This window comes from Coturnix japonica, chromosome 2 (assembly GCF_001577835.2).
Source record: "Coturnix japonica isolate 7356 chromosome 2, Coturnix japonica 2.1, whole genome shotgun sequence".
Classification (NCBI taxonomy): domain Eukaryota; kingdom Metazoa; phylum Chordata; class Aves; order Galliformes; family Phasianidae; genus Coturnix; species Coturnix japonica.
Window position 1 is genome coordinate 131,609,486 of NC_029517.1, and position 26,511 is coordinate 131,635,996.

At 47.7% G+C, this 26,511-nt stretch overlaps 1 protein-coding gene across 1 annotated transcript in view; it reads right to left on the reverse strand.

Moving 5' to 3' along the window:
* Positions 1-26,511, reverse strand: part of PTP4A3 (protein tyrosine phosphatase 4A3) — a 41,727-nt gene that overhangs the window by 4,413 nt on the left and 10,803 nt on the right. Inside the window, exons 2-5 of the mRNA XM_015856403.2 lie at positions 5,700-6,445; positions 4,052-4,144; positions 754-884; positions 191-265 (exon numbers count right to left, since the gene is read on the reverse strand). Of these exons, the coding sequence (XP_015711889.1) occupies positions 191-265; positions 754-884; positions 4,052-4,144; positions 5,700-5,804 (404 nt within the window). The 5' untranslated portion in view covers positions 5,805-6,445. The remainder of the gene's footprint in view (positions 1-190; positions 266-753; positions 885-4,051; positions 4,145-5,699; positions 6,446-26,511) is intronic.

Below are 26,511 nucleotides of genomic sequence, written 5' to 3' on the forward strand. Positions count from 1 at the left end.
CTGCCTTTTCCCCACCTTACAGTGTCCCTCCTTGGACATCTTCAGGAACTGCCAGGATATGGTTTTGGGCAACCAACTCTGGGTGTCCCTGCTTGAGCAAGGGCTGCACCAGATGGACCCCTCTTCCAACCCCAACCACCAATCTGTGATTCTGCCCCTGTGCTGAAACAGTGCTCGCCAGGGCACTTACTGTCGGATGAACTGGATGGCGTCTTCATACTTCATCCCGCTCTCAATCAAAGCCAGGGCAACAAGGACGGGAGCGCTGAAAGGCAACAGCAGCAGTGTTCAACTACAAACCATTCAGCTTCCAATCTGGGCACTCATATTCCATCCCAGGTTGGGGACCACAGGGTGGTTAGGCTGCAAGCCCCAAAGAGTGGCTGATCCCACAGGTCAAACCCACAGGATGGGGGCTGATAGCTGTGCTTTAATGAGTGGAAGGATTTTGGAAGCAAACTGTACAAGCAGATACAAACATCTATGCAAAACAAAGCCTTGACTTGCTGCAAGGGGAAGCAGCAGCTCCTGGTTACAATGACAGGACTGCAATAAGATTACAAAAGCAAATGCCCTACTATGCAGTGAGCATTGCTGATATACCCCTTGGTACCCAGAATTTACTAACTATGCACTCAGAGAGCAGCACATCCATACCTATTCCCACTAACACCCTCACTGCTGCAAAACCCCACTAAAATGGGGAGGGGAAACAAGTGGGTGTTTCCCACTTTGTGCCAGACTGTGACTCACCGCCCCAAGCCGGCCACACAGTGCACGGCCACGCAGCAGCCGGGGTCTTCGCAGAACTTTGTCTTCAGTAAGTTGAGCCAGTCTTCCACTATCTTGCTGGGAGGAGGTGCTCCATCATCAAATGGCCAATCCTGCAGGGATGGGAGAAAGATGAGGAGAGAGAGAAACACTATACAGGACTGTTTTTATCCTGAGGTCATGCCTTTTGGTGGGTGCATGTTCTTGGAAATGAGCTCATAGCGCTGCAAGCTGAGAACAAATCCTTTGGCTCAGAGTTTGGGTTGAATGATGCCAGGTCCATGATCTTCCCATCTCCTAGGAAGAGGCTCATCCTTTACAAGCACCTCCATGACCTCCAACATGGTCCTGTCTCCATGTCCTCTTGCCCTTAAAGGCCGTTGTCTGCCTCCTCCAAATGCATTTGGTGTTTCATTCCAGCACACTTGAGTTTGGCAATGGCCATTTGGATGGCTGTGCTGAGCTCTGGGTAGCCACAATCCCTATCCTTCCTCTCATCTAAATCCAGTGCCAGGACCACAACGCCACGTTGCAGGGAAGAAAAGCATCCCCCTCCTCCTCTGCAGTGTTTTGGGTAAGGGACAGTCCCTCCCCTCCCTATGGGCATCATCATGCAGCTGACATTGCACATTCCTCCCAGTATGGGGATTTCTCTTCCAAAATGGGGGATTTGGCAGGAGAAACACGGCATGTGAGACAGTGATGAGCAGGACAGCATAAATGGGATGAGATGCAGTGAAATCTGACTAGTGATAAGCACAGGGCCAGAATCCTTGTGTCTATGGGCTGAATCACTGAGCTGCTGTGTTAGAGTCATCCCTGGTGTATGACAGCAAAAAAAGCCACTAAGCTTCACTTCACTCTGGGATTTGAACAAGTGATGCAATGTGTATCAGGCTTTGAGAGGAAATAAGCATGCTGGGCTTTAGGGCATTCTAATGCTTAAGCCAAGGAGAATATCCAGGACAAGACTAGTTTGAACTTATTCCTCAAAGAAAAGGTCAGGATATCTAGTCTATATATGATGGGATGACAGTTGGGTAGGTTTATCTTAGTGGTCTTTTCCAATCTAAATGATTCTGTATATATGGATGTACTTGGTAAATAATGTGGAGACTTTTCTCTATATCTGCACAGATATTTCTATCCACAGATAAATACAATCTAGATATCTCTCTTCTGAATATATAGAGATATCCATATGCTAAAGGTTATCATAGATCTAAGATGTAAGCATCTTTCTATATAGGATATATCTTATACAGACAGGTAACCATATCCCATATATAGCGTGTATAGGTAGGGCACAGTTCCTATGCATAACAAATTCTGCCTCCATTTCTGTCTGGAGTCCTCCAGGCTGAGTTTCTGTATCTAAGATATGTATCATAGAATCACAGAACTGTTAAGACTGGAAGGACCATTAACATCATGTAGTTCAACTGTCAACCCATCACCATCATGCCCACTAAACCATATCCCTCAGTGCCACATCTACCCTTCTCTTGAAAACCTCCAGGGATGGTAACTCCACCACCTCCCTGGGCAGCCTGTTCCAATGCCTCACCACTTTTTCAGAGAATTTTTTCCTAATATCCAAGTTGATCTTGCTCTCTCTATATGTCTTTCATCTAGGACTTATCTTTACTGATGGTTAAACTGGATGATCTTAGAGTTTCTTCCCAACCTGAATCATTCTATGATATCTATGATATTCGTTTAATCCAGGACCCATCTCACATAACGAGAACTGTCAACCATCCCACACCAGGCAGTTCCCCATGTGCTCTCAGTGCTGCCAGACTCCACAGACCCTTCCTAAGAACTCCCTGTTTCAACAGCAGAAAGGCTGGAGCCCACCAGACACATGCCTGCCCTATACAGGGACTTCTCCAAAAGCTTGCTGCCTTTATTCAATTACTCACTAGCTGCCCCGCGGGGCTCTCAGCTCATCTAGCACTGGTCGTGCCAACTCCCCAGCACGGCAATCACACCTGACATCATCTCCAATTATTTATCACCTGAGATAAAGACCAAGCTGTGCCAGCTCAGCATCCTTGCTTTTTTTTCTCTCCTTGCTGCGCTCTCCCTTTGATTCCCCAGTAAAAGAGCAAAAAAAGCCGCCCGCTTTTCTTAATACCCCTTAGATAAGATAACGCTCAGGGTAACGGGAACGATGGATATCTATCTTCCATGTGGGATCAAGGGCTTTCATTCCCTGGTTGCTTCCAAGCCCCAGCACAGGGCAGCACAGGCAGCTGCGGGCTCGGCAGCATGAGTCACAGTTTCGAGTGCGTGGGCAATGCTTTCTTTTTTTAAAGCACCAGCCCAATTTCAGCCTGACGCCAGGGAAGCAGGGAGTTTGCCTGCCTCTGCCTGAGGCCAAAGCTGGCTTTCAAACCCTGCCTTCAAGCTCCTGGGCAAGCATGAGCGACGCTGAACAAGGGATGCTAAGCAGACCCCAGGGATGGCGTTTGCTGCTCGGTTTTGTCCCAGCTTTGGGAAGCATGTGCTGCACGCTGGTTGAAAGCAAGCTGAATCTCTCCTTCTATTTGTAGCTTTTCCACTCTGTTGACCAAGGAAAGCCTGTGATATTTCATTTATTTTGGAAAGAATTCCCCACTTGTTAAAACACTCCCTTCGCTGGCTGCGTGGGAAGGTTTGCTGCAGGAATCCTATTTGAGCAACAGTAGCTAAGTGGGAAGCTCTGGTTGCACGGCAGGGAGCCTGCAGCTCAGACAACACAAAAATCCTCCAAAGGCTTCTGCAGTGCCGTGGAAAGGCCTCAACTGCCCCAAACCCACATACATCTCCTCCGTCATCTCATATCTGTCCTGGACAGAGACCAGCCACTTCCAGCTTTCCCAGCAGGAGTCTGGTTATCTTTTTAAGTCCCTCTGATCGAATCACGTGGGTGCTTGGAAATGAAGCAGAGATGCTGCTCACACCATGACAAGAATGAGCTGACTGAGCAGCCTTCTGTCTCACAAGGGATTGGGTAGCAGAGAGGTGTCAGGACCTTGATACCATCCCCAGTTCTTCCCCTCCGTGCCTTAAAACCCATTTGAGCCAAACCACCCATAAAACATCCATTTTGGGATGCGCAAAAAGCTGGATGGTCATCTGGACCAATACATGTCTCTGCATAAAGCATCATATCCCAGTGCTGCCTTCCAAGAATGCAAGGACCTCAAGCCTCTCTGTGTACCATCATGGAGCAGCATTTCTTTTTGCACCCATAGGATGTGTAGGAGGCATAGACAGGGTGCTGTCCACCTACCATGACAGTGATGCCATCCTTCTCTAGGGGCGTCTTGTCGTAGGTCACTTCGCACACTCGCACAACTGTGGTGGCACCATATTTCTTCAGATCCTGGAGAGGGAAGAAGAGGTCTTATGATGGACAGATATAGTAAAATCCCACTGGGTTGAACCCTGGTTTTCTCCAACATGGCCAAGCCCTGTGTTGACAGGTTGGCCATGGAGGTGTGGGCCTTCCCCAGAAGTAAAGAGGAAGGAGGACAGATATGGCACAGAGGGACATGGGTTAGTGGGCATGGTGGTGGTGATGGGTTTATGTCTGAACTAGATGATCTTAGTGGTCTTTTCCAACCTTATTGATTCTACGATTCTATGACCACACACACCCATACGATCCCAAAAACTGCATCATGCCCAAACCCTAGATGCCCAAGCAAAAATCCCCATGGTCTACGTGGGCCAGGAAGGAAAACTGCAACTAATTCCCAATGAAACATTAAATCCTAGAGCACCAAATCTCCACATGGGCATGAGCCTTTTTTATCCAGAGCATCAGTGGAATCATGTAATTTTAAAGCCTTGAAAGTATTCAAAAGCACATCATATTCCCCACTTAAGCAGACAAAGCTTCGAATCACAGAATATCCTGAGTTTGAAGGGACACATAAAGATCATTGAGTTCAACTCCAGGCTGAGTAAAACCAGCACCTGGGGGGCCCTGTGCCAAGAGCAAAACCAACAGCATGGAGCATGATGCTGAGCTGTAATGGATATCCCAGAGAAAAACCCCCAAAATGGAAACAATTCCTACAAAGCAACAAATCCTCCAAAGGAGAAATTATTGGGTGTTCAGTGAGGATTCAACTCCTCCTGCAGAAGTGCACGGAGATGAGTGAGCGCTTGGCACATTCCCATGAATTTGCTTGAGGCTTCTCTTTGACTGATGAAGGCGTTTTGCTGCTGTACCCCATGAGTTAATTACTTGAACGTGCTGCAGGCACGCTGGGACTTGGGCTGTCTCCAGCTGGGCTTATCACCCACGGCACGGATTGCCCCTGGATTACGTGCTGGCATATCAGCCCCGGCCAGGAGCCGAGTGAGATCATCCCTGTGCCTGCTTGTGGCGGGCTGGGGGCTTGGATGATCCCATTGATCCCCTCCCTGCATCAGGCTTCCAAATCACTAAAAATCCCTTTATGCTCCGCCAAATAAACCTGCAGATCTGGAGGGAAGGTGAATTTTGCTAAAAGTGTGGTGTGAAGAACCACACAGTGGTTGTCTCCACTGTTTCTCTGCTGCAAGACCATGGTGTTTATGCTTTTCTGTGTGTGTCTGTAGAGTTTCCTTGCACTCAGAGGTAGCTTTGGAGCTACCCTTCACTGACACGCTGGAAGATGCATGGGAGGTTGCATTTGTGCAGTGTTTTTAGGGAGTTGGTAGGGGATGAAATGGGGTTGACAAACCCTATACTCAGAGTCCTCCAAATGTCCTGCCCCAAGAAACAGATGGTGATACGGACAATACATGGGATGCCAGCAGGGCTGGGGTACCAACAGGATGCTCCATTGCACCATTCAATGGAACAGGGCTTTCCCATTCCATTCCAATGAACCACTTGCAGCTTAGCTTTTAGCCCTCGAATGTGGACCACGATCCCCGCTTCTTACCTCCAAGAAGGTGCTCAGTGTGGCGTTGGTGGGGTTGTGGGTGATGAGGAACCTCATGTTTTTGTAGCAGACCTCCACCGGCGCAGGGCGGTTCATCCGGGCCATGGTGGGACAAGAGAAGGATGATGCGGAGGTGGTGCTGATGATGGAAAAGCCCAAGAAAAGAGTGGTGTGGAGGGGAAAAGAAAAACCAGCACCCCTCTCTGCACTTAAAAATAACAGAAGAGAATGGAGAACTCAATGTACAACCGTTGTGCAAATAATCCCAGCTCCTGGGAGCGCGCTGGCTTCCTTGACACACCGCAAGCCCCCGGGGTAAAAGCCAAACGGTAATAATAATATTAATGATAATAATAATAATAATAATTACAAAAAACAAAAACAACAACAAAAAAAATCCCTTTGTCGTAGTGTCGGTGTCCTCGGCGTGTGTGCAATGGCGAGCGGCTGTCGCCTCCGGTGCTGCGCTCTAGAAAGGCCTCTGCATATGGGGATGGTGGTGGCACGGTGGTGGCCCCGTCACGTTACCCCATCGGGGTATGTGGAGTACTTGGGGGTGGCAAGGGGGGCTGGGAGCCTACGGGGCGGCGACGGCCGGCAGCGGTGCTTGGCTCGGGCAATCCATGCACGGGAGCCTTGAATGGTTAAATCCGAAGGTTGGGATGCCGGGTGAGGAGAGGTGTCCGGGGACTGCAGAGCTCAAAGCTGCTTCTCAACACCTCCATAAATCCCAGTGAAGAGCGAGGCTGTAAAGGGAGGAAAAGCAAAACATAGCGGTCAGGGCAGTTCCAATGAGAACACATCCAAAGAAAGCCCTGGGATGGTGCCTTGGAAATGCCCTGCACATCCCAATGGATGGGATGCTGGAATGGGGGCTCCCCCTGAAATCAGAACAGGGATAGGGAGACAAAACTCCATTCCATCCAAGGGATGACCTACAGCCCTTCACCGCATCCCCACTGAGCATTCTGAGCCTCAGCACTGATGTTTGGATGACACACAGAGTGCAAGGAAGAGATTGGGGGGGCTGAGGTGGTGAAGCACTGGTGGTCCTGATGTTCCTCTGCCAGCTGGCATGTGCTCACCCAAATCCTTCTGCAGCCATCTGCATTTCTTTTTAATGCAATTCAGCCCAGCATTTTCGTAATCACCCAGCAGCACCCAAGGGAAGCTCGCAGGCACCCCATGGGGGTGACATGTTGGGGCAGCAACCCGATTCTCACCCATCCTGTCCCTCCAGACCTTACCAGAGCATCCCAGCAATATTTCCACCGTGTGCAACGAGCCGAGCCTGCCCCTAATCAGCCACATGCTCCCGGAGTTACTCGAGCAGCTAATGTCAACCAAATGCATCTCTAATGCTCTTAGGCCACCTAAGCTGCCTGCAAATGAGCTTTTTTCAGGGGAACTGGAGGAGGAGGGGGGTGGCATGCATGTGGTTTTGCAGCTCTTGGGAGATGGATGCTCCCTTGCTCACTCTGACTGCTCATCTGCATCCTCACTGTTGCCAGCATATCACTCCCTATAAAGAACCCCACAACTGGGACACATCTTTGCCTTCACAATCATAGAATGGCTTAGGTTGGAAAAGATCTTAAAGATCATCCAGTTCAAAATCCCTGACACGGGCAGGGCTGCCACCCACCAGATCAGGCTGTCCAGGGCCCCATCCAACCTGGCCCTGAATGCCTCTAGGGATGGGGCACACACAGCTTCTCTGCACAGTGCCTCACTACCTTATGAGTAAATAATTTGTTCCCAACATCTAGCGTGAATTTCCCCTCTTCTAGTTTTTAAAACCATTCCCCTTCTCTTTATCACTGTCAGACCACATAACAAAGAGAGTGATGGGAAGAAGGAAGCCACTGGGTTTGCCTAGGACACAGGTCCTGGATCATGCTGACCTCCTACTACGCACAGATATATCCAAAGGTGGCTTTGAACAGCATATTCAGCATTAGAATTCATTCTGGCCACCGAGACTAAGATAGAGGGTATAGAAAAAATAAGATTTCCCCCATGGACACACCTCCAGAACAGAACAGACACAAGTGAATGTGATGATGCTGTGAACTCTGCTTTGTGCTGAGGGAAACCTATCATTTCCCCACACTGTCACCCACTAGACTCTTGTTTTGAAGCTCGTCCCTTCCCTGGGTCAGCAGCTGCTTAGTGCCGCGTGGCCGGAGCCTCAAAATAGAACATAAGTACATAAGTAACCCAAGCTGGAAGAATACATGTCCCCTCACCTCTCCTCCTGTCCATCTCCTGGAAAATACCCCTTATGTTGTTTTACACCAAAAAAGCACTGATGTCAAGAGAGAAAGAGGAGCTAGGAAGGGAGCTGTGCAGTGAGTAGCCCATCACACTTCCCAAGCATTATTTCCAGCTACTCCACCTTCTCTGCCAGGTTTGATCTGCAAGTGGTACCCAAGGAATGAATAGAAACAGAAAAAGTGGGAAAAAAACCCCCAATAAACAAAAAGCAAAACCGGGGAGCAGCTGAAGTGGCTTGGGAAGCTTTCCAATGGAAACGTGCCCAAGTTGGCTGTGAAAATGTATGGACTTTCCCAATGTTCGTGCGCTAATTATTATTCACAGCACATGCCAGCCCTGGCTTTGCCCTGGTGCGCAGCACAGAGCCCAGCCCCATGCAGATGGGTTTAGGGAAAATAGATTATAGAGGGATGGGAGCTGGAAAAGGGGCACAAACCAAAGGGATTTTGGCACTACAGTCCCACCAAATCTGGTTTTTCTAGGTTAGAGATCATGAAGAAGGTAGAATAGGGACATGAGGACGGGAAGGATGGTATCCACACCACATGGTATGTAGGGTTTGAAGGAGGACTACTCCTTATTACGTGGTTGAGTGGGCATGGTGACGATGGGCTGATGGTTGGACAAGATCATCTTAGCACTCTTTTCCAACCTTAATGGTTCTGTGATTCTATGATATTTTCAGAGCCAATTTTTCCAGCCATTCTTCTTAGCTGGGAATTGGCAGCACTGTCGGCATTACTTCAATTCCACCAATGTCAATCCCATCATTTCACTCCTAACTTCTTTTTTTTTCTCATTAAAAAAAGGATAATGCTACTTTGGAGCCAGAAGGAGATGGGATGGAGGCAGCTCTGCTGTTCCTCAAGGTGATCTTCACTTGAGTGATGCTAAGCCTTGCTCCTTGGTGGAATTCAAAGCCAGACTGGACTCAGAATGATAAGAGGCTGCAGTGATTGGTGCAGAGCAGCTGGTGCTTCCTGCAAAGCTATGTTAAAATTGGGCTTGATGATATACTGGAGCCATGGGGGTGAACGGGATGTTTTGAGAGGGCTTTGCAGATCCCCCCACACACAGCTCAGATCACGGAAGGTGGGATTTTTGTTCAGAACTGGACTTTAGAAGAGCCAGCAACCCATTAAGTGAATGCCTTCCAAGAAAAACTGGCTGGCATTTATCTTCTCCAGCAAGATTTTTCCCTTCTTCTCCATATGCTTTAAGTTAAAAGAGATGAAATCCCCTTCAGGGATGGGAGGCAGCCACAGGTGCCTGCTTAAAGGAAGAAGTCAGAAAGTGGAAATTGCCTTCGACTGTATCCTTGCAAAACACATCTGTGCTTTTCTCCCATTGTATCTGCATGGTATTATAGAAGCATAGAATCATTTAAGTTGGAAAAGACCAACTAAGATCATTTAGTCCAACCATCAATTTGCAACCCACAGCAAAAAGCATAAAGTGCCTCATGCACAGATTAAAGCCAGACACTGAAACAGTGCTGTGGGATGCTGAGCTGCTGTGAACACCAACTCTGCACTGTGTGTCAGGAGCTGAAATCTGTTATCCATCATCATCTGACACAAGGTTAGTGCTCCATTGGTGCCCTGAGTATTACATGTGTTTTTATTGCCTTGGGTGTACTAGCTGCCAGCAATGGAGATTCAATGGGAACTGACTGTGTATGAGAAAAGCAAGTACTCATTTCCCACAAGGTCTCATTTCCAGTGGAAGCATTTCAAGTATTTTGGCAACTGCACGTCCTGGCAATTCAGCCCAAAGCCCATAAATTCCTAATGGATTTTCAATCACAAATCATCCCTAGCTATACAGGCTGCAATGCTGATTACCATATTAAGTATGGCAGAACAATGCAGGCAAGGGTATTTTGGCTAATATTAATAACCTGCCAAGTGAATAAATACCCTTCAGACTGCAGAGCTGCAGGGAAGCAGGATGAAGCACAGAGATATAGCTGCACCTAGCTGCAGATATCCCTGTTCACTGCAGGGGAGTTGGAACCAGACAACCTTTAAGGGTCTCTTCCATCTCAAATGATTCTATGATTCTATAGGCAATAAGCAAATCCTGGACAAAGATGCTCAGTGGTACAGTGCTGGTCTTCTAGGCTCAAACTCATTGGGGTGAAGCCCAGTGACAGAAATCTAGTGTGGGCAAGTGGAGGAGCTGGGTACTCTGTTCTATCCCCACAGCACAGGGAGAGATGGGGACCATCTCCCTACAATGCATACAATATCTGCAGTTTGGCTGTGATTCAGGAAGAGATGTTGCTGGGCTGAAAAAGGACAACAAGGGAACGAGAACAGCCCATTACTGCCATGGTGGCACTTGATAGGACCATTCTTTCCTAGCACCCATCCACCCCACGGCAAGGGACAAGCACTGGAGAGATGCCACATCGCATCCTGTTTCAATAATTGACTACCCTCTTTCTGAACAGATTCTTGCTTATATCCAATCTGAACACCTCCTGGTACCACTTGGGGCCATCCTGGAGCAGAGGGGAGCACTGCTCTCTCTTCTTAATTATTTATTTGCAGTGTGATTGCTCTGTTAAACATATGTTAGCCTTATTAAAGCCATATGGGTGTGGACTAGCAATGTCAAGGACAGGGCTACTTGTCCTTCTGGTACTGTGGTGAAAAACAGAGATCTACTCTTCCTTGATGCAGTTAATGACAGGGACCGGATAGATGAGCAGATGCCAGACTGCTGGACTGGCTGGTGTTAAGCATTACGTTGGTGTTAGTGGGATGCATCTGTTAAAGTCAGGTTTTCCTAAACACAGCAACTCCCTAAGCAAAGGAAGAGGAAGCTCTGCAGAGCCAAATTATTGCTCCACATGGGTTTTAGCAGCAGCACTTGGAACAAAGGGCCTTACTCACCCAGACGATACGTATCTTACTTGTATATAAATATATCTCCTGAATGCGCACATCTCACGTTCAAAGTTCACCTCCAGAAAAAACTTAACAAAACACTCATCTGTGCTACATTTGCTCAACTACCCTCCTGGCTTCATCCCAAGCAGCAAGATGATGCCAGTCCATTTCCCTTAAGACTGAATCCTTCTTTTCTGCTCCCAAACCCGGCTGCACCAAGAACATTTCCATCCTGACACCCTGAAAACCTTGAATGCAAGTTTCCGAGTCACTCTCATGTAGGAGTTTTGCACCAACCCATCACTGCCATGTACACTCTTGATCACACTGGGGTCTACAGGGGACCCACTACCACCTCTGTACTCCAAAGACATGGAGAAGAAGTGGGGCCAGCTGGAGGAAAGCAGTTGTGCTGAGACTTCCTTCAGCCACATCCGTGCGGAAGGAAACAGGAATTTGACAGGAAAGGTCCAGGAGGAGAGAGACAAAAACAAGAAACCCTGCAGGAGCCCAGCGTTGGGGGACAGAGCTACAGGCAGCCATCGGCACGTCCTGCTCCAGGTGCTGAGAGCAGCTGAGGAGTTCCTGCATCTCCTCCAGCTCCTTTAGAGCACATGGCAGACAGCAGCTCACACCTAAACTCATAGTAAAGAAATGTATGGGCTCCTTATATTAGAGCCCTTGAAGGAATCTGGTGGTATTTAGGAAAAGAGCAAGGATGCTGGCATGGTGTCAGGGTGGAGACTGGCAAGCATAGAAGGTGGGGAAAGAGGGAGGAATGGGGAAGATCAGATAGCTAGGCAGACAGACAGACAGAGAGATAACAAGAACAGCACAGTCCTCCCGGCATTGTGCAAGCAGGGAATGCACCCGAGGCTGGGGTAACATGATCAACTCCTTTTTATCTTTTATTTGCAGCTCTGTTCTTTGAAGAGAGGCACCTACAGCCCTGGAGATGAGAGGAGATGCCCCAGACATCCCTTTAACAGCCCTTTACTGTTGTTTTCATGTTTCTCCCCAACCCCTGAGCAATCCAAATTTGGGGTGTGTGCTGACAACATTTTTTTGGACCTCAAGTCTTGCTTGCACCCCAGGAGATTCAGCAAGTGGGTGAAGCTCATGAAAAATGAAAAACAGGCATCAAACATTCAGTGTTTGGGGGAAAAATAATCCAGCACCCACCCCATGCCCAGCAGTGGGTTAACTTATGGGCGGTGTGGACTTCGTTTTATGATCTGGGATATCCCCCTACTGCCTTACCCCACCAGCTTGTGCCTGTAAAGCCAATGGCAGAGGCTTTTCCTGGCTTGGATGTGAAGGGAAAGAAAGGAAAAAAAAAGAGATGGTGTGAGGGGGAAGAGGCCAGCTCTGCAGGGAATGGTATTGCATGCTCTAGGCTGGCTGCCACCCAAATATGCAGTGCTTTTTTGGGGAGGGTAAATGGTTGGCTGTTTGGAGATGGTGGATCCCCACACTCCACAGCAAGCTCGAAATATCAGGTGCTGGGTCCCCTCGCCTCCTTCAGGGATTTCTTTTGGTGTCAGGAGTCAGAAAAATCCCAATGATGGGATTATTTCCAAGCTTCCTGCCTCATCCAAAAGAAACTGTGAAAAGATAAAATCTGAAGCATCATTCCTGCCCACAACACACGTAGGGGCACAAACCCACTCTGGTGCAAGCCATGGTGATGATAGGTCAACAGTTCGACTAGATGATCTCAGTGGTCTTTCCAACCTTAATGATTCTATGATACACATGTCCCTGCCTGGTGGTCTGTATTTGCTTCTCACCACTTGGTTCTACCAATCTGGCAAGCCAGTGACAGCAGAGCAGCTCTATACAAAAGGGCAGCGGTCATCTTTTTTTGCATCAGCAGTCAGTCTTGCACAACCTCATCGCCAAACAGCTGTCGGCGGCTTTGATGGACGTTTGTTGACGAAAAACGAGGACTCAACCTACTCAACAGGTGGATTTGATCTGCGGGCAGTGTTCAAAGTACACACTGTCCTGTGATACATTGAGGACGGCAATATGGAAACTGGGAAAACATGCTCTGCTAGAGTGTTTTGTGGTAAGTTTTATGGAGAGAGATTCTCCAGTGACACCAAGCCAGACTGCTCAGAGAAGTCAGATACTGAAGAAAAGCAGCCCTTACTGGCACCCATAGAGTTCCTACCCCATCCTTAAGTTAATTCCATCATCCAGAGCAAGTGCTCTTGGTGGTTGTCCTCCCAGACGATTGCAATCCAGAATGTTCTCCAGGTCTACATGTTTCTTCCCACGAACCATAGAACCGTTTGTGCTGGAAGGGACCATTAAAGGAAATCTAGTCCAACTCCTCTGCAATGAACACAGACACCTACAGCTCCATCAGGCTGCTCAGACTCCTGTACAACCTGACCATGAATGTCTTGAAGGACGGGACATCCACCTCTCTGGGCAACCTGTTCTAGTGCCTCACTACCCTTATTGTAAAAACCTTTATTTACAATTTAAATCTTCTCTAGTTTAGTTACAACCCATTTCCTCTTGTTTTATCAAAACAGACCCGGCTCAAGAATCTGTCCCCTTCTTTCTTATAGCACCCCTTTAGATACTGAAAGGCTGCCAGGCAGGCTTCTGGCTGCTGGCAATGTTCTCTCCCTCATGCTGGGCACCAAAGCACTCTTCAAAAGAACCACCAGCCCATGAGGATGGTGCCACGTGGAAAACCCTGGGATAGCTCCTTCCTCATCCTCACCAGCCTTGTCTGTTGCCACCACTCAGCAGAAACTGCTCCTCTTAACATCTCTTCCACTGCTGATGCGTGGTTTATGCTTTGGGACTCTAAGCCCACATCATGTGGAGAACAAATAATAAGAGTTCCCTCTGAAAAGCCCCTCTAGAAGCCCCAGCTCTAGCAAAAAGCCACATCAAGAGCTCCTCGGTCATCCTGGGACATAGCTCTGCAAACACAGCATGAAGACAAAGCTCTGGGGATAAAAGTGAGGTTTGTGAGTGCCTCTGACCTGCCGCTTTATGATGAGCAGGGACAAAACCCAGCAGGGCTTTGTTCTGACCCGTGGCTACTCTTGCGCAAAAGCCCGGCATTGAGAGATGATGTGCTGGCCTCCCCTACCCATCAGAGCTTGTAGAGCAAATAAAGGTGGTTTGCTTTCAAATAAAAGATCAAAGGGAATTAAACGATGAAAGTCACTGCTGCCCTTGGCATTCTATCCACCAGGGAGATGGGGAATGAAACTGGAAGGAGGAGGCAGGATCAAACATTGCTTTGGAAGCAATAGCCTGAGTGAGAAAAGAGATGGTGCTCCAGAAGGGAGATGTTTTGCTGAGCTATGTGTAGTCATCACCAAACACATGGAGGCATAACCACTCACTGACAGATTATCAACCAGCCATGTGCATGGTGTTGAAAGCCTCTCAAGAGCAGCACCCAGCTTGAGCAGTGCCCTCATCACACAAGCACAGAATGGCTTGTGTTGGAAGGGACCACAAACATCACCCAGATCTAATAACCCTCCTGCTGTGGGCAGTTGCCAACTGCTAGATCAAGAACCAGATCATGCTGCCCAGGGTCCCCTCTAGCCTGGACTTCATAAAAGCCAGTAAATTGTTCACATGAGCAAAAATAAAGCCTGCTTTAAATAGGAGACACCAGAAACTCAACAGGATGCTGCTGCTCACCAACTTCCCATCCAGGCAGAGAAAGCAAGGAGGATGTTGTGTAGCACGGCACAGCTGGCTGCAATGGACTAAGTCCAGGTGATTTTGGAGAGCACTGAAGAAGTATGATGTCTTCAAGGGAATGGCAGGAAGGGGAGGAAAGAAGAGATTAAACGTTCACAGCTCAGAAACCCTTTGCCTACAGCAGCAAAGTGGATGCTACAGAGCATCATGTGAACACTGCAACCAGTGGGGATGCCACACTGTTTTAGTTTCACTTGGGATGGATTTTTCTTCAGACTTTTTGGCATGATGCTGTGTTTTGATTCCAGGGGAAAAACAATGCTGATAACACACTGGTGTTTATAGTTGCTGCTAAGCAGTGTTGCACTGAGCCAAAGCCTTTATCAGTGAAGGGCCCAAGGAGATGGGAGGGAACAGAATTAGGACAGCTGACATAAACTGGTCAAAGGGATACTCTGTGCCATATGACATCATGTAGAAGGAGTTTTGAAAGGGGTGGGGCTCATCACCCTCTTTTCTGCTGCTGGGGGAGCTAGCTGAGCATCGGTCGGGGGGTGGAGAGCAATTGCTTGTGTATCACTTGTTACATACATTTATATATATACGTAATGCTAACTATTTTCTCTATCTTAGTAATTAGCTTTATCTCAACCCATGAGTTCTACTCTCCTTTTCTCCAGTTCTCTCCCCCATCTCACTGGGAAGAGAGGAGGAGAGAGAACCACTGTGAGGTGCTGAGGCACCTGTCGGGTTAAACACACATCCCATAGGAATGGTGCACCAAGGGAAAGCAAACCCAGCAGCAGGACACTGCCTTGCCAGATGTTTAGGACTACGTGGAGATGAAGTGGTCATCACACAGTGATTTTAAGGCTGGAGGAGACCACGGATGGCAGTATGTGGCTTATAATAGAGCATCTGATTTCTCCAGAATTGCCCAAGAACACGTAATCACGAGCACACTTTGGCTTTCTTTCATAAGGATATTTGCATAAAACTGGTGCTGTTTATAGGGAAATGCAAATTCCATACAGAAAGGGAAGTGTTTGGACGTGCTGGCTGCTCAAACGTGCTGTGCAGGGAGGCAAAAAACTTCTACCACCTGAAAATTAAATCAAGGCTGAGATGCAAAGCTTCCCCACCCTGCTCAGCAGGAAACCTTCCCCAGCTCCTACAGCCGGATCTGGCAGGGATGGGCCAGGCAGGACTCTGTGTTTCATCTGTGCTCTGCACATCCTTCCCAGCCCCGCGGGGGAGGTTTTGATGGACTGGAGACACGCAAGCTGCTCCGCTCCCCAATCGTTTCAGTGACATCTTGACACCTCGGCGTGGGTGGCACTTCCTGGCCACCCTTGCTGTGCTGGAGCAGGTTCTAACCAGGCTGAAAGTGAATGAGCTTCCCTGGCTTGCATCAATTAAGTCGTGAGTGTAAATTCATCAGTCATGATGATGATGAAAATTGCAAATATTTATTTTCAGGCTCACCTCAATGCAGTTTTGTCACACACCCTGTTGTAGGCTGGGCTGGGTATCCCCATCACCCCTTCCTCCTTTGGAAAGCAGAAGTCATTGGGAGTGTTTTCTCTGCTTTGGGGTTAGAGGGATACATGAGATGGTTTCAGGCTGGTGGACACACAGCCCTTCCCAATTCTTCCTATTGCGCCTGCATTTCTCTCCACCTCTATTTCCAGCTGCTTCCTAAAGAGCCCAGCTACAGCAAACAGAAAATATAACCTTGAGAAAATCCCTGGGGACCATGCAGGAATACCTAGCGCTTAATGCTGTTCAGTTCCTCCCTTACAAACTCAGTGCAACTAAATGAGGGCATGCCTATTAATATACCTGGCTCTGTGCTGAAATCCGTACAGTTTTAACTATCTCAGCAAAAAAAAGTACATTACTTTGCCCTACAGGAGTTGTGCACAGAGTACTTAGAGCAGCCAGCAGAAAGGACGTCTTGCTACTTGGCAATACTGCACATTTGGCACATGAGAATTAGAGTAAAACCAGCCGAGGGATGGGCTGTATCTGCAGTCCAGCCTGGGTGTGGGGAGATGAAGGCCACCAAAGAAGTCCCAAAAACCACAGCACATGGGGCTCATCTGCTTCAGCAAGAAGTCAGCTGAAATCCTAGCTCGGTTCAGCCTCATCAGCAGGAGAGCACTGAAAAGTTGACAGCAAAACTGGGATTCTCCTCCATCCCTGCAAAACTCAGAACTTCTTATGAGCTCTTGCTGGTTGCTCCCTCCTGAGCAACTGCACCCAGGAGCCTGATCCTACCTTGGGGAATGGAATACAAAAAAGCATTATTTTCAGCTGAAGCCAATCCCAACCTATCTGCAATCACCCTGACACAGCACAGTGGGAAGCATGAGGCCAGGGACAAGCAGCCAAGGGATGCTAAGTGAGCGCTAATTGAAGGCACCAGCATGACATGAAACTCAACTGCTTGCTCCCCAGTGAATTTATCAGCTGTCTTAAAAGAACCCTCCACATTCCATTTCTAAATCTACTGCAAATGGCACTCTTCAATCAGATGGAACACATTCTCTCTACAGACAATAGCAAAGCCTGGGCAGGCATTTACTAGAAACACAGTAAAAGTAGTTCCCCCAAGCATTACCCACGGGCTCCATTTGCTGTGCCCGGCAGTGACACCAAAAAGACTTTGGGGACTTTGGATCTCCAGCTCTTGCCAGTGCAGGCTGTGCCTGATACCTGCGTTCAACCCAAAGCAAGTCAAGGCTTTTGCAAATTGATTTACCTAAGGTCCCCAAACACTACTTTAAATGACCCTCCTGTTGCAAAGCATAGCACTGGAAATGCAGAGAGGGGAGAGACACCAGGGCCACCAGCCATCTCCTCACCTACAGCACACTCTGGCAATCCTCCCAGCTCGCAGCCATAGCCCCAAGAGGGAGGGCAATTCCCAGCAGACTGTATGAGAGGTGCATCCCTTTGATGCCCAGGAACCAATAAATCCTGTCCTTGACTCGTCCACTTGACTAAAACAAACAGAACTAAAAAAATCCTCTGGTAGCACTTCCAATAGCTCATGGGAAGAACTACTGCCAAGCTGTGTGCACAGTGTCACTCTTTGAAAGCTAAGATGGTCAAAGCAGCACAGAAGGAGACCATCACCAAGTTTGCTCTTGTCCCAGTTCCACATCCATCCCACCAATCTCATTCATGGAGAGTAACTGAGATTGGAAAAGAACACTAAGACTATCCAGTCCAGCTGTCAACCCATCCCACCTTGCCCACCAAACCACGTCCAACCAGAGCCATGTTTACTCATTTCTTGGATGGATGGTGACTACACCACCTCCCCCTGCAGCCTCTTCCAATGCCTCACCACTCATTCAGAGAAGAAATTTTTCCTAGTAACCAACCTGCTGAAGATATTTTGCTTTCTAAGCATGAAAAAGCCAATTTCCCCCTCCTTAAATACATTTCTCCAATTCCTTTCAGTTTTGCGTTAGAGACACACGGGTAATTTTTAGCTTAAAACATGCACAAAATTGATCCAAACTCAGGAACTATGAATAAAATCGGAGTATACGTTGAAAAAAACAGTTCTGGTGACTACACAGCAATTTTTTAAATAGAAATCAGTATTTTAGAGGGGAACCAGGCACTCTGAGGATGCTCAAGAGGAGCTTGGGAATCCACAGCAAGATAACTGTGTGTAGGATTAAACCAGTTTTTGAAACACCAGATTTACAGCGTAATTTCTTGTCTCCAAATCACGCCTTTTTGAATGAGTTCACTTTCAGGAAGCTACCCCATATGCTTGCCTCGAAAAATGTTTTTCTCTGGCTTGCCTCCAGTTAATCGGATAATTGGGAGTTTATATGTTCATAACTTGAGCTGAAGTCAGAAAGTTTCATCTTTCATTTTTCCTAAGCTGATTCAAGGCCAGCCTGGGCCAAAACACGGGCTTGCTTTACATTTGCTGTTATTTCAGAGTTCATTCACAGTTTAAAATCATGCTCTGGTCGCACCCGGTATCTCCCATACTATCATCCAAACTCAGCGCTGGCACATAAGGAGCCCAGAAACGCCTGCGTGTTCCCGACTCGACCTTTATTGAGAGAAACGCCTCCAGATTCATTGCTTTGCTACACATTCAGAGGGATTTCAAGCCAGGATCTCAGTGCTGAGGCTGCCCTACGTACTGATGTTGAATGCAGGCAGGGAGCAGAGACAGGGCAGCAGACTGAGGCACGACATCTTGGACTGATTGTATGGACTTTGAAACAGACATCTGAGCTTTTCCAGTTGCCCCCTCTGCTACAAGAACTCGAGCTTCCTAATTTCACTGAACCCAGCTGTCTCGCTGGTCTGCAAAGCAAACAAGAAGAGAAACGAGCTTTTTGGCTCCCTTGGACACTCTGCAATCCAAGAAAATCAGACGAAACATTTGAGTACGCTCAAGTTTGTCCATCAACAGTCTCAATTTCTTGGGGACCTGACCCTGTGTTTGAACCGACCAACGCTACCCTGACGACAGTATTTTTGGGTCCTGTGTGAAATAATCCCACAACGGCCCCACTGCCAAGTCTTGCAAAAATTCCCAGGCCACGGGGATGGCAGCAGGGAGTCATTGTGGAAATGCACCCCTACCCAGGTGGCTTTTGGAGATCTTCAAAGAGGAGAGCCAACAGCCTTTGGGTACAGTAACCTCTCTGGGCAACCTGTATCAGTGCTCTGTTACCTGCACAGCACAGGAGAGCTTCCTGATTTTCAGTGGAAATCTCCTTGGCTCCAGTTTGTGCCAGTGCCTCTTGCCCTGGCACTGGGCACCAATGAAAAAAGCCACGCTCTGTCTTCTTTATGTCTCCCATTTTGGGCCTTGTTAAGATCCCCCTGAGCCTCTTCTCCATCCTGAACAGTCCCAATTCTCCCTTTCCTGATGTGTTTCAGTCCCACTGTTTTCATGGCCACTTGTTGGACTCAATCCAGTAGATCCATGATGGATGGATGAGATTCCTGGTCCCAGCTACTCAGAAATATCTCAGCTGTGCTCCTCTAGGGAAATTAGCATCTAAACTACACGTCTAGCATTAAAGGATATAATTTCCTGTCTCATTGCCCTGCCCACAGTCATTTGAGGACACAGACCACATGCAGGGCATCCCAGCCCATCCTGGAGACACAGACCTTCCCACCCAGCTTCTGCCTTCCAGTTCCAAGCACTCGGATGGCAGCACCAAACTCCTCCCTTTGGGCAAAGGGAAAAGCACCCCACAGCATGGTGGTCACCCCAGATCCCATCAGCAAAGCCCATTTGAAACGCACAGGAGCCTTGCTTGTAGCAAGGAATGAGGCTGAACTCACAAGGTGGAAAGTTCAAGTGGTCTCTGTTTATTTGGCTTTGCAGAGAGCAGTCACCCAGCCTGAACATAGGCCAAGCACCTTCCCATTGCAGGAAGTCTTTAAATAACCACCAGTGGTCAGGGCTTTGGTTTTACAGCTCTGCTGGATCAAAAAAAAAAAAACACAACAGTCCTTCATTCTATGTCTGCTTCAGCTATTTCCTTGGGTATAAATAAATGGTGGCTGCTCATGTTCCTACCTCCTAGGTCTTTATCTCCATACCCATTAAGATCACATGCTTCATAGAAGCTGGCAAAAAAAAATATCTCAGCGTAGGCATACGAACATTTACAGGCTTCTTTTCCCTTGTATGAGATGAATTTTACGTTTCACTTTGCTTTCTTGTGAATTAGTGGTAGATTTCACTCCTTGGGGCTCTCCTTGCCTGTTCTGTCCAGCCATTAAGGTTCATATTTAATATCTCACCATACTTACATCCACCTGAAACTTTTCTGCACTACAGTAAGGTGCTTCTCACCTTCCTGCCACTTCAAACGGTAAAGACCATGAAGAATAAAATCCTCCCTTGGTCATGGGCATCTTCTTCCTTTTCCATCTCCTCCTCATTTGGGTCTACCCCATTCTTGGTAGAGAAGCTCCTTGGACACAGACAGTGAGGGTTTACCCAGCAGGACCAACAGGGAAATAACATCCATCACTCCCAAAAAGTCTTTCTGATGAATTTACCTTGGGGATTTGGATCTAGAAACTCTGCCAAGACCTCAACTGAATGGGTCACCCAGTGGATCCAGCTCTACAGATGGAAAATACCCAAGTGCTTTTTTTTCTGGGAAGCTGTGTTGGTTTGGGATTTGAGCGGTGCAGGCATGCCAAGACTCCAGAGGATGGAAATGATTTTTTTTTTACCTATAGCTGTCATTAACAGATTGCCTTAAAATGATGGCTGGCAAGAAGATGCTCTGTAAACAAGCAAAAGAGTTTTTTATAGTCAGAAAACAAGACCTTGCCCTGACCTCCTCTTGAGCAGATTCACTGGGGTGCAACAAAACAGTATTTTATTTTAAACTATGCTTGTAAAAAGTAAAAAAAAAAAGCTGCTTCTTTGACATTCCAGTCAGGTAAGGACACAGCGGGTTATTCTGCCTTATTTATAAGCCTGCTCTTGTATATATGTGTTTTAAAATAAGCTTATGAAACATAAACATATAGACTTAAAAAGCCATTTAACTGGGGCCGAGCCAGGCTTTCTTCTTTGCTTCATGGATCTGCACATGGGATGGTAACTCCAACCCAGGAAACCACTCACAAACAGAAATAACACTCCCAAAAACCACCCAGTTCCATTCATAATTGTTGAAGAAAAATTGCAAAATGGAGCAAAATCATGCTTTTTTTTTTTTTTTTCGCCAAGAATCATCATTTCTGCCACAGATTTTAAATAGAGGAAGGGCTCCCTCCGGTCTACATGTAGCATAAGCACTTTTCATGTTGCCTATCCACTTTGTGCCACTGAGACGTGTGGGTTTTTTTATTCTTCCCTGTTCCTATGCCTCATCCGTCAGTGGAAACAATCACCAGGAAATCTGAGCGATAAAAATAAAACTCAGATTTGGCTTTGGAAGAGCAGGTGCAAGGGGAGAAGTTATTTTTAACTCTTATACTGCAAGCAGGGAATGCCAGGACCCCTCTGAGCAAGCTTTGTCTGTGTTCTAGAGATTTATTTGGAGGTGGTGCAGGGGTCTGACTGGTGGTTAATCCTGGTACTGGGTGCTTGGGGCTGCAAGAGAAAAAACATCAAAGCATTCCTGCAGCTGCTGGGGAAAAGGGAGAGGCAGCAGACGTCTGCCTCCTCCCTGCACAGCTCTCCACCCAGCAATCCACAAGCAGGGAAAGCTGCTGAGATGTCTTAACAAGCTCTCTGAGTGTGTGCAGAGAGAAGCTGGGGAGGCCCAATGGGAAATAATACAGCCCAAAACCAGATCTATCACTACCACTAGCCAGAAGATCTGTGTGTGACTTGATTTCACACCAGTTAGGCCTGGACAAACATTAATTTCGCATTTTATTCCTTCTTGAAGTAATATACAGAAAAAAGGCATTTTTTGCTGTCTGTGAAGCAAAACAAGTTCTGGAAGTCTCTCTCCATCCCTCATACTAACTTCAGAAGGCGCGCAGGACACATCCCTAACATTAAGCAAAGTACTATCCATGAGCATAGAGAGAATGGCAGCTGGGAAGAAGCAGAGCTTTGGTAGGAGCCTTTCTGTGGCATCCATGCAATCAGACAGTGCTCTTCATAAAGACATGCCTAAGACAAAAGCCATTTTGAGGATATAGGTTCCCAGGAGTCAAAGGGCTTGTCCATCAGACTGGGATGATAAAGAAGGAAGCAGCTTCTTTGATGGATAATCTGATCCAGCTGGTGGCAACCCTGTCCAGAGCAGGGGTGTTGGAACTGGATGATCTTTAGGTTTCTTTCCAACCCAATCCATTCATTCTGTGATTCTTTGAATGAGGAGAAGGATAAATTAATCTCACCAGGGTGGCTACAGCAACTTCGTCAAAGGCTGGTGCTCATGACTTCTTCATCTGAGGAATCAAATGGCCTCAGGCAGGCTGTCCCATGAGACTTCTGCAGACATCTCCAACCTCATTACAACTCCAAAGACCACAGAATCCAGCTCCTGACCTTCTCCAGAGCAGAGATGACAAAGTGTTTCCTGTTATTTATAGCAGCTGGAGAGTCTGATGGGAAAACCCCACTTGTGCAACGTGGGCTGCTTGCCATCACTGCTCAGCAGAGAACTGTTGGGCTGCTGCGCATTCCTGCTCCATCCTGCAATGGTCTCACTGTGGGCAAGACCATGCCAAGAGGATGCACAAGGAGAACGATCAGGCATCTTAGTCCCACATACTCCTTAGCACAGCGTGACTTGAATTAAGGGAGAAAAACAAAAACTGAGTATTCCAAGCAAGGGGGCTTCACTTGAGTCTACACAGACCCCGAGGAGCATACTTCACCCACATGGAGCACAATCTAAACGTGCCTGATCTTACCTAGGAGATGATAGCCTTTCAAAGGAGACGGAGGGCACTGCACAGCCCCTCTGTCAGGTACTACCCATCTCTTCAAAGCTTGGTAGCACATTTGTTCACTGAGCCCTATTTCCAGCACCCTGGCATGTACCAAAGGTGCTTTCCAGCATGCTTATTAACTCAGGTGTAGGAATTCTGGCAGCCCAGGGCAAGTTCTTCCTGAAATAGGATGGGTTTTGCTGCTGGCTCGGCAGACAAGAGCCTCCCAGCACCGGCCCCAAGTGAGACAAGTATTTGCTGTCACGCTGTTGAGGAGGAATCCCATAGCTTCTGTTCTGGGCCAGCGCCAGGACTGCTTTCTGCTTGCTTTTTGAGCTGAGAGAAGCAGATGGGCTGTTCGCTGCCGTGAGATCCTGTGAATCAACTTGCCAGCCACTATAGGAACAGACGGCTCCTGCTCTGCAGATGAAATACTGTGGATGCACCCAAAAGAGCCACAGTCACTCCGCTGTGATACAGTGAATCATCTAGCTGGTGGATCAGGATGGTGAGCATCTCCAAAACCATGTAGCTCTAATTGGGGTGAAGTTTAGGACCATGTGCTTCATAATGAAGCTCTTCCTCCTGTCCAGGTAATGATGCTATGGGAAGGACTAAATTTGAGAGAAGATACCTGAATTTGGGTTTTCTCCTGCTGTAGCCCCACTATCCAAGACCCCCCACAATTCCATGGCCATTGTGGAAACCTGAGATACCTCCACAATTATCCTTAGCAATAAACCCAAGACCAGAGCCATGGCCAAGACCGTAGGTACACGTCCAAAGGCGTTATGTTCTTGAGAGATGAAGTTTGTGGCTGGAAGAGGACCAGAGAGAGAGCAAAAAAAGCATAGTCTGCTGCAACATCCTCTCCATCTGAGCTCTGCACAGCAGCATTGGCTTTCAGGGTAGCTTGGCAAGCAAATAAATCCTGAAGAGATTTCATTCAGCTTTCTGCAGAGCTCTCTAAAGAGCAGGGTCAGATCTGCTCTCACAACACTGCCCAGGGAGGTCTCAGCCACTGTGATGGACAAACTCCTGCTAAACATCCTCAGGCTGTTTGCCTGCAACTCCAATTAATAATGCCGTGTTTTGTCAACAACTTTGGGTCAGCAGCAAGTCCAAGGCTTCAAGCTGGTTAACTTTTTTTCCACCAAACATGCCCAGGGATATTTTGACTCCCTGCCCTTGAGAAGTTTATTTGTGTAGGTCCCTTTCACTTCCCAGATTCCAGCAACGGAAGACGCTTTCTAATAGCTGGGGAAAGACTCGACGGCTGTGGCCGGGGCTCCCCATTGCTGGAGCTAGAAAAGCAGAGCACCTGCCAAAGCCGCCTGAGAGAGTCCAAGAGGCTTGTAATTAGCCTGGGAGAGAAACCAAGGCAAGTGTATTGCAAAGACACCATCCCTGGTGTGTCGGATGCAATGAGATCTTCTGCAGAGAATTTGTAGAAGCTCTTCTTGCTGGAGGCAAAAAGTGACTGGGGTCATGGTGCTATCCCCACACCATTCCCACATCTCTCTGAGCTATGCTCTCACTTCAAGGCATCACTGGGCACAAAGAATAGATCCAAATGGCTTCAATTAACCTTTGCCTGGCAAGCATTTCATGCTTCCCAGAAGCAGGAGGAGCAAGGAGGGAGATTTACCAACCTTCCTGCCCAGCACCCAACGGAGGGATGTGGTTAGTGGAAATGGTGGGGACGGGCTGATAGTTGGACTAGATAATCTTAGTGGTCTTTTCCAACCTTAATGATTCAATGATTTTATTTCCCAAGATATGTAGGGTGTTTCCTTCATCACTGGCACGCTGAAGCTTCATCTCCAAGCACTGAGAAATAAATTCAGGGATTCAAAGGGTTGGGTGAAATAGATCTGATTGAGACTCCCGTGCTGTCTGGGCCCTCCTAGAAAACAACTCACAGATGCTACAACTGGCTGGCACGCTTTTCACCCAGACAGAATAAGATTCTGGCAGTCTCATTATTTAAGAGGCATTACTGCCTTGTGTAAAGGGTGCGTCCTGGCCAGCCATGAGATTTATTGTTCAGATACCAAGTGGCTGAGCTCTGTCCCAGGAGCACAGTGAGGAAAAGCAACAAGCTCCTCCATAGGAAAGCCATACAGCTCCTGCTTATCACATCTGCAACTATTTGCACATGAAGGGGAGGCCAGGAGGGCAAAGGCACCCCAGGGTGATATGCGGAGGGAAGGAGTAGAGAAAGTCATGCCTTTTCACAGCAGTTGGGATATTTTCTCTGGCACATTCCTCTCCCTCCAGTAATCTTGTGGGAGCCTGAAAGGTTGTGAAACCCAATTACTCCCTGCTGGCAGCAGTACGGGGATGCTGGCATCCAGAACTGGGGAGGAGAGGGGGATGAACAAGATGGATGCCTGCCACATTACAAATGATGACACCCATCCCTGGAGGTGTTGAAGAAAAGGACAGATGTACGGAGTGAAATGGTCTAGAGCAGACACAGGCATGGGTTGATGGTTGGATCTTATTGTCTTTCCAACCCTAATGGTTCTATGATTCTATAATCCTACCACTTATCTCCTCCCCACCTTCCCCAAACTTTCTGCTTGGAACAGAGCTGGGTTTGAACTTCAACATTTCAGACTGGTGCTAAGCAGTGATCATTTGCATCAGCACAAAGTAAGAGCAGCAGTGCCTCTCCAGCTGGGTGACAACCAACACCACTTCAAATGAGCAGCCAATACTACTGAGCCCAACTGCTGGTTGGGCTGTAGATGATCTTACTGGTCTTTTCCAACCTTGATGATTCTATAGTACGTTCTTCTCTGTCAAAAGCACCGGGAAGGATGACAAAGAAAACCTACAAAGTTTCTCAGAGTGGGGCAAAGGAGGCAGCCAGATCTGTGTGATGCAATACTTACCTGTTCCTGAGATTTGGGTCAGGTCATGCATTTGCATCACTTCAAGATGTGTTTGCTCAGGGCTAGAAAGTTAAATCCTTTTGAGTTTCACTGTAAATCTCAGCTGAGAGCAAGAGCTGGAGTAGAAGCACAGTGAGATCACAGAATCAACTGTAGGGGTTGGAAGGGACCTCTGGGACAACATCTAGTCCAATCCCCTTGCTAAAGTAGGTTCCATAGAGTAGGCTGCATGCTCCTCTTGCTCATATGGCACTTCCTATGTTCAAGTTTGTACCTGCTGCCACTTGTCCTGTCATACCCCAGACATGAATCTGACCCCATCCAATTGTCTCCTTTTCCCATTAGATACTGATAAGCATCGGCATGATCCCTGCTCTGTCTCCTCCAGGCTGAACAGTCCCAGGTATCTCAGCCTTTCCTTGTAAAGGAAATGCTCCAGGCCCTTAATCACCTTAGTGGACCTTGAGATCCTCTAGGATGGCTCCTCCAGGCTCCTTGCATGATGCTTTATGTCTCCATCCATCAGCTGGTCAAAGCATTGGACAAAGTCATGTGCCAGCCAGCGTGACATACCTTTGCCCACCCTTAGTTTCAATTAAAGCCATAAATAATTTTAGCAAGAAAGGCGTTAACAGA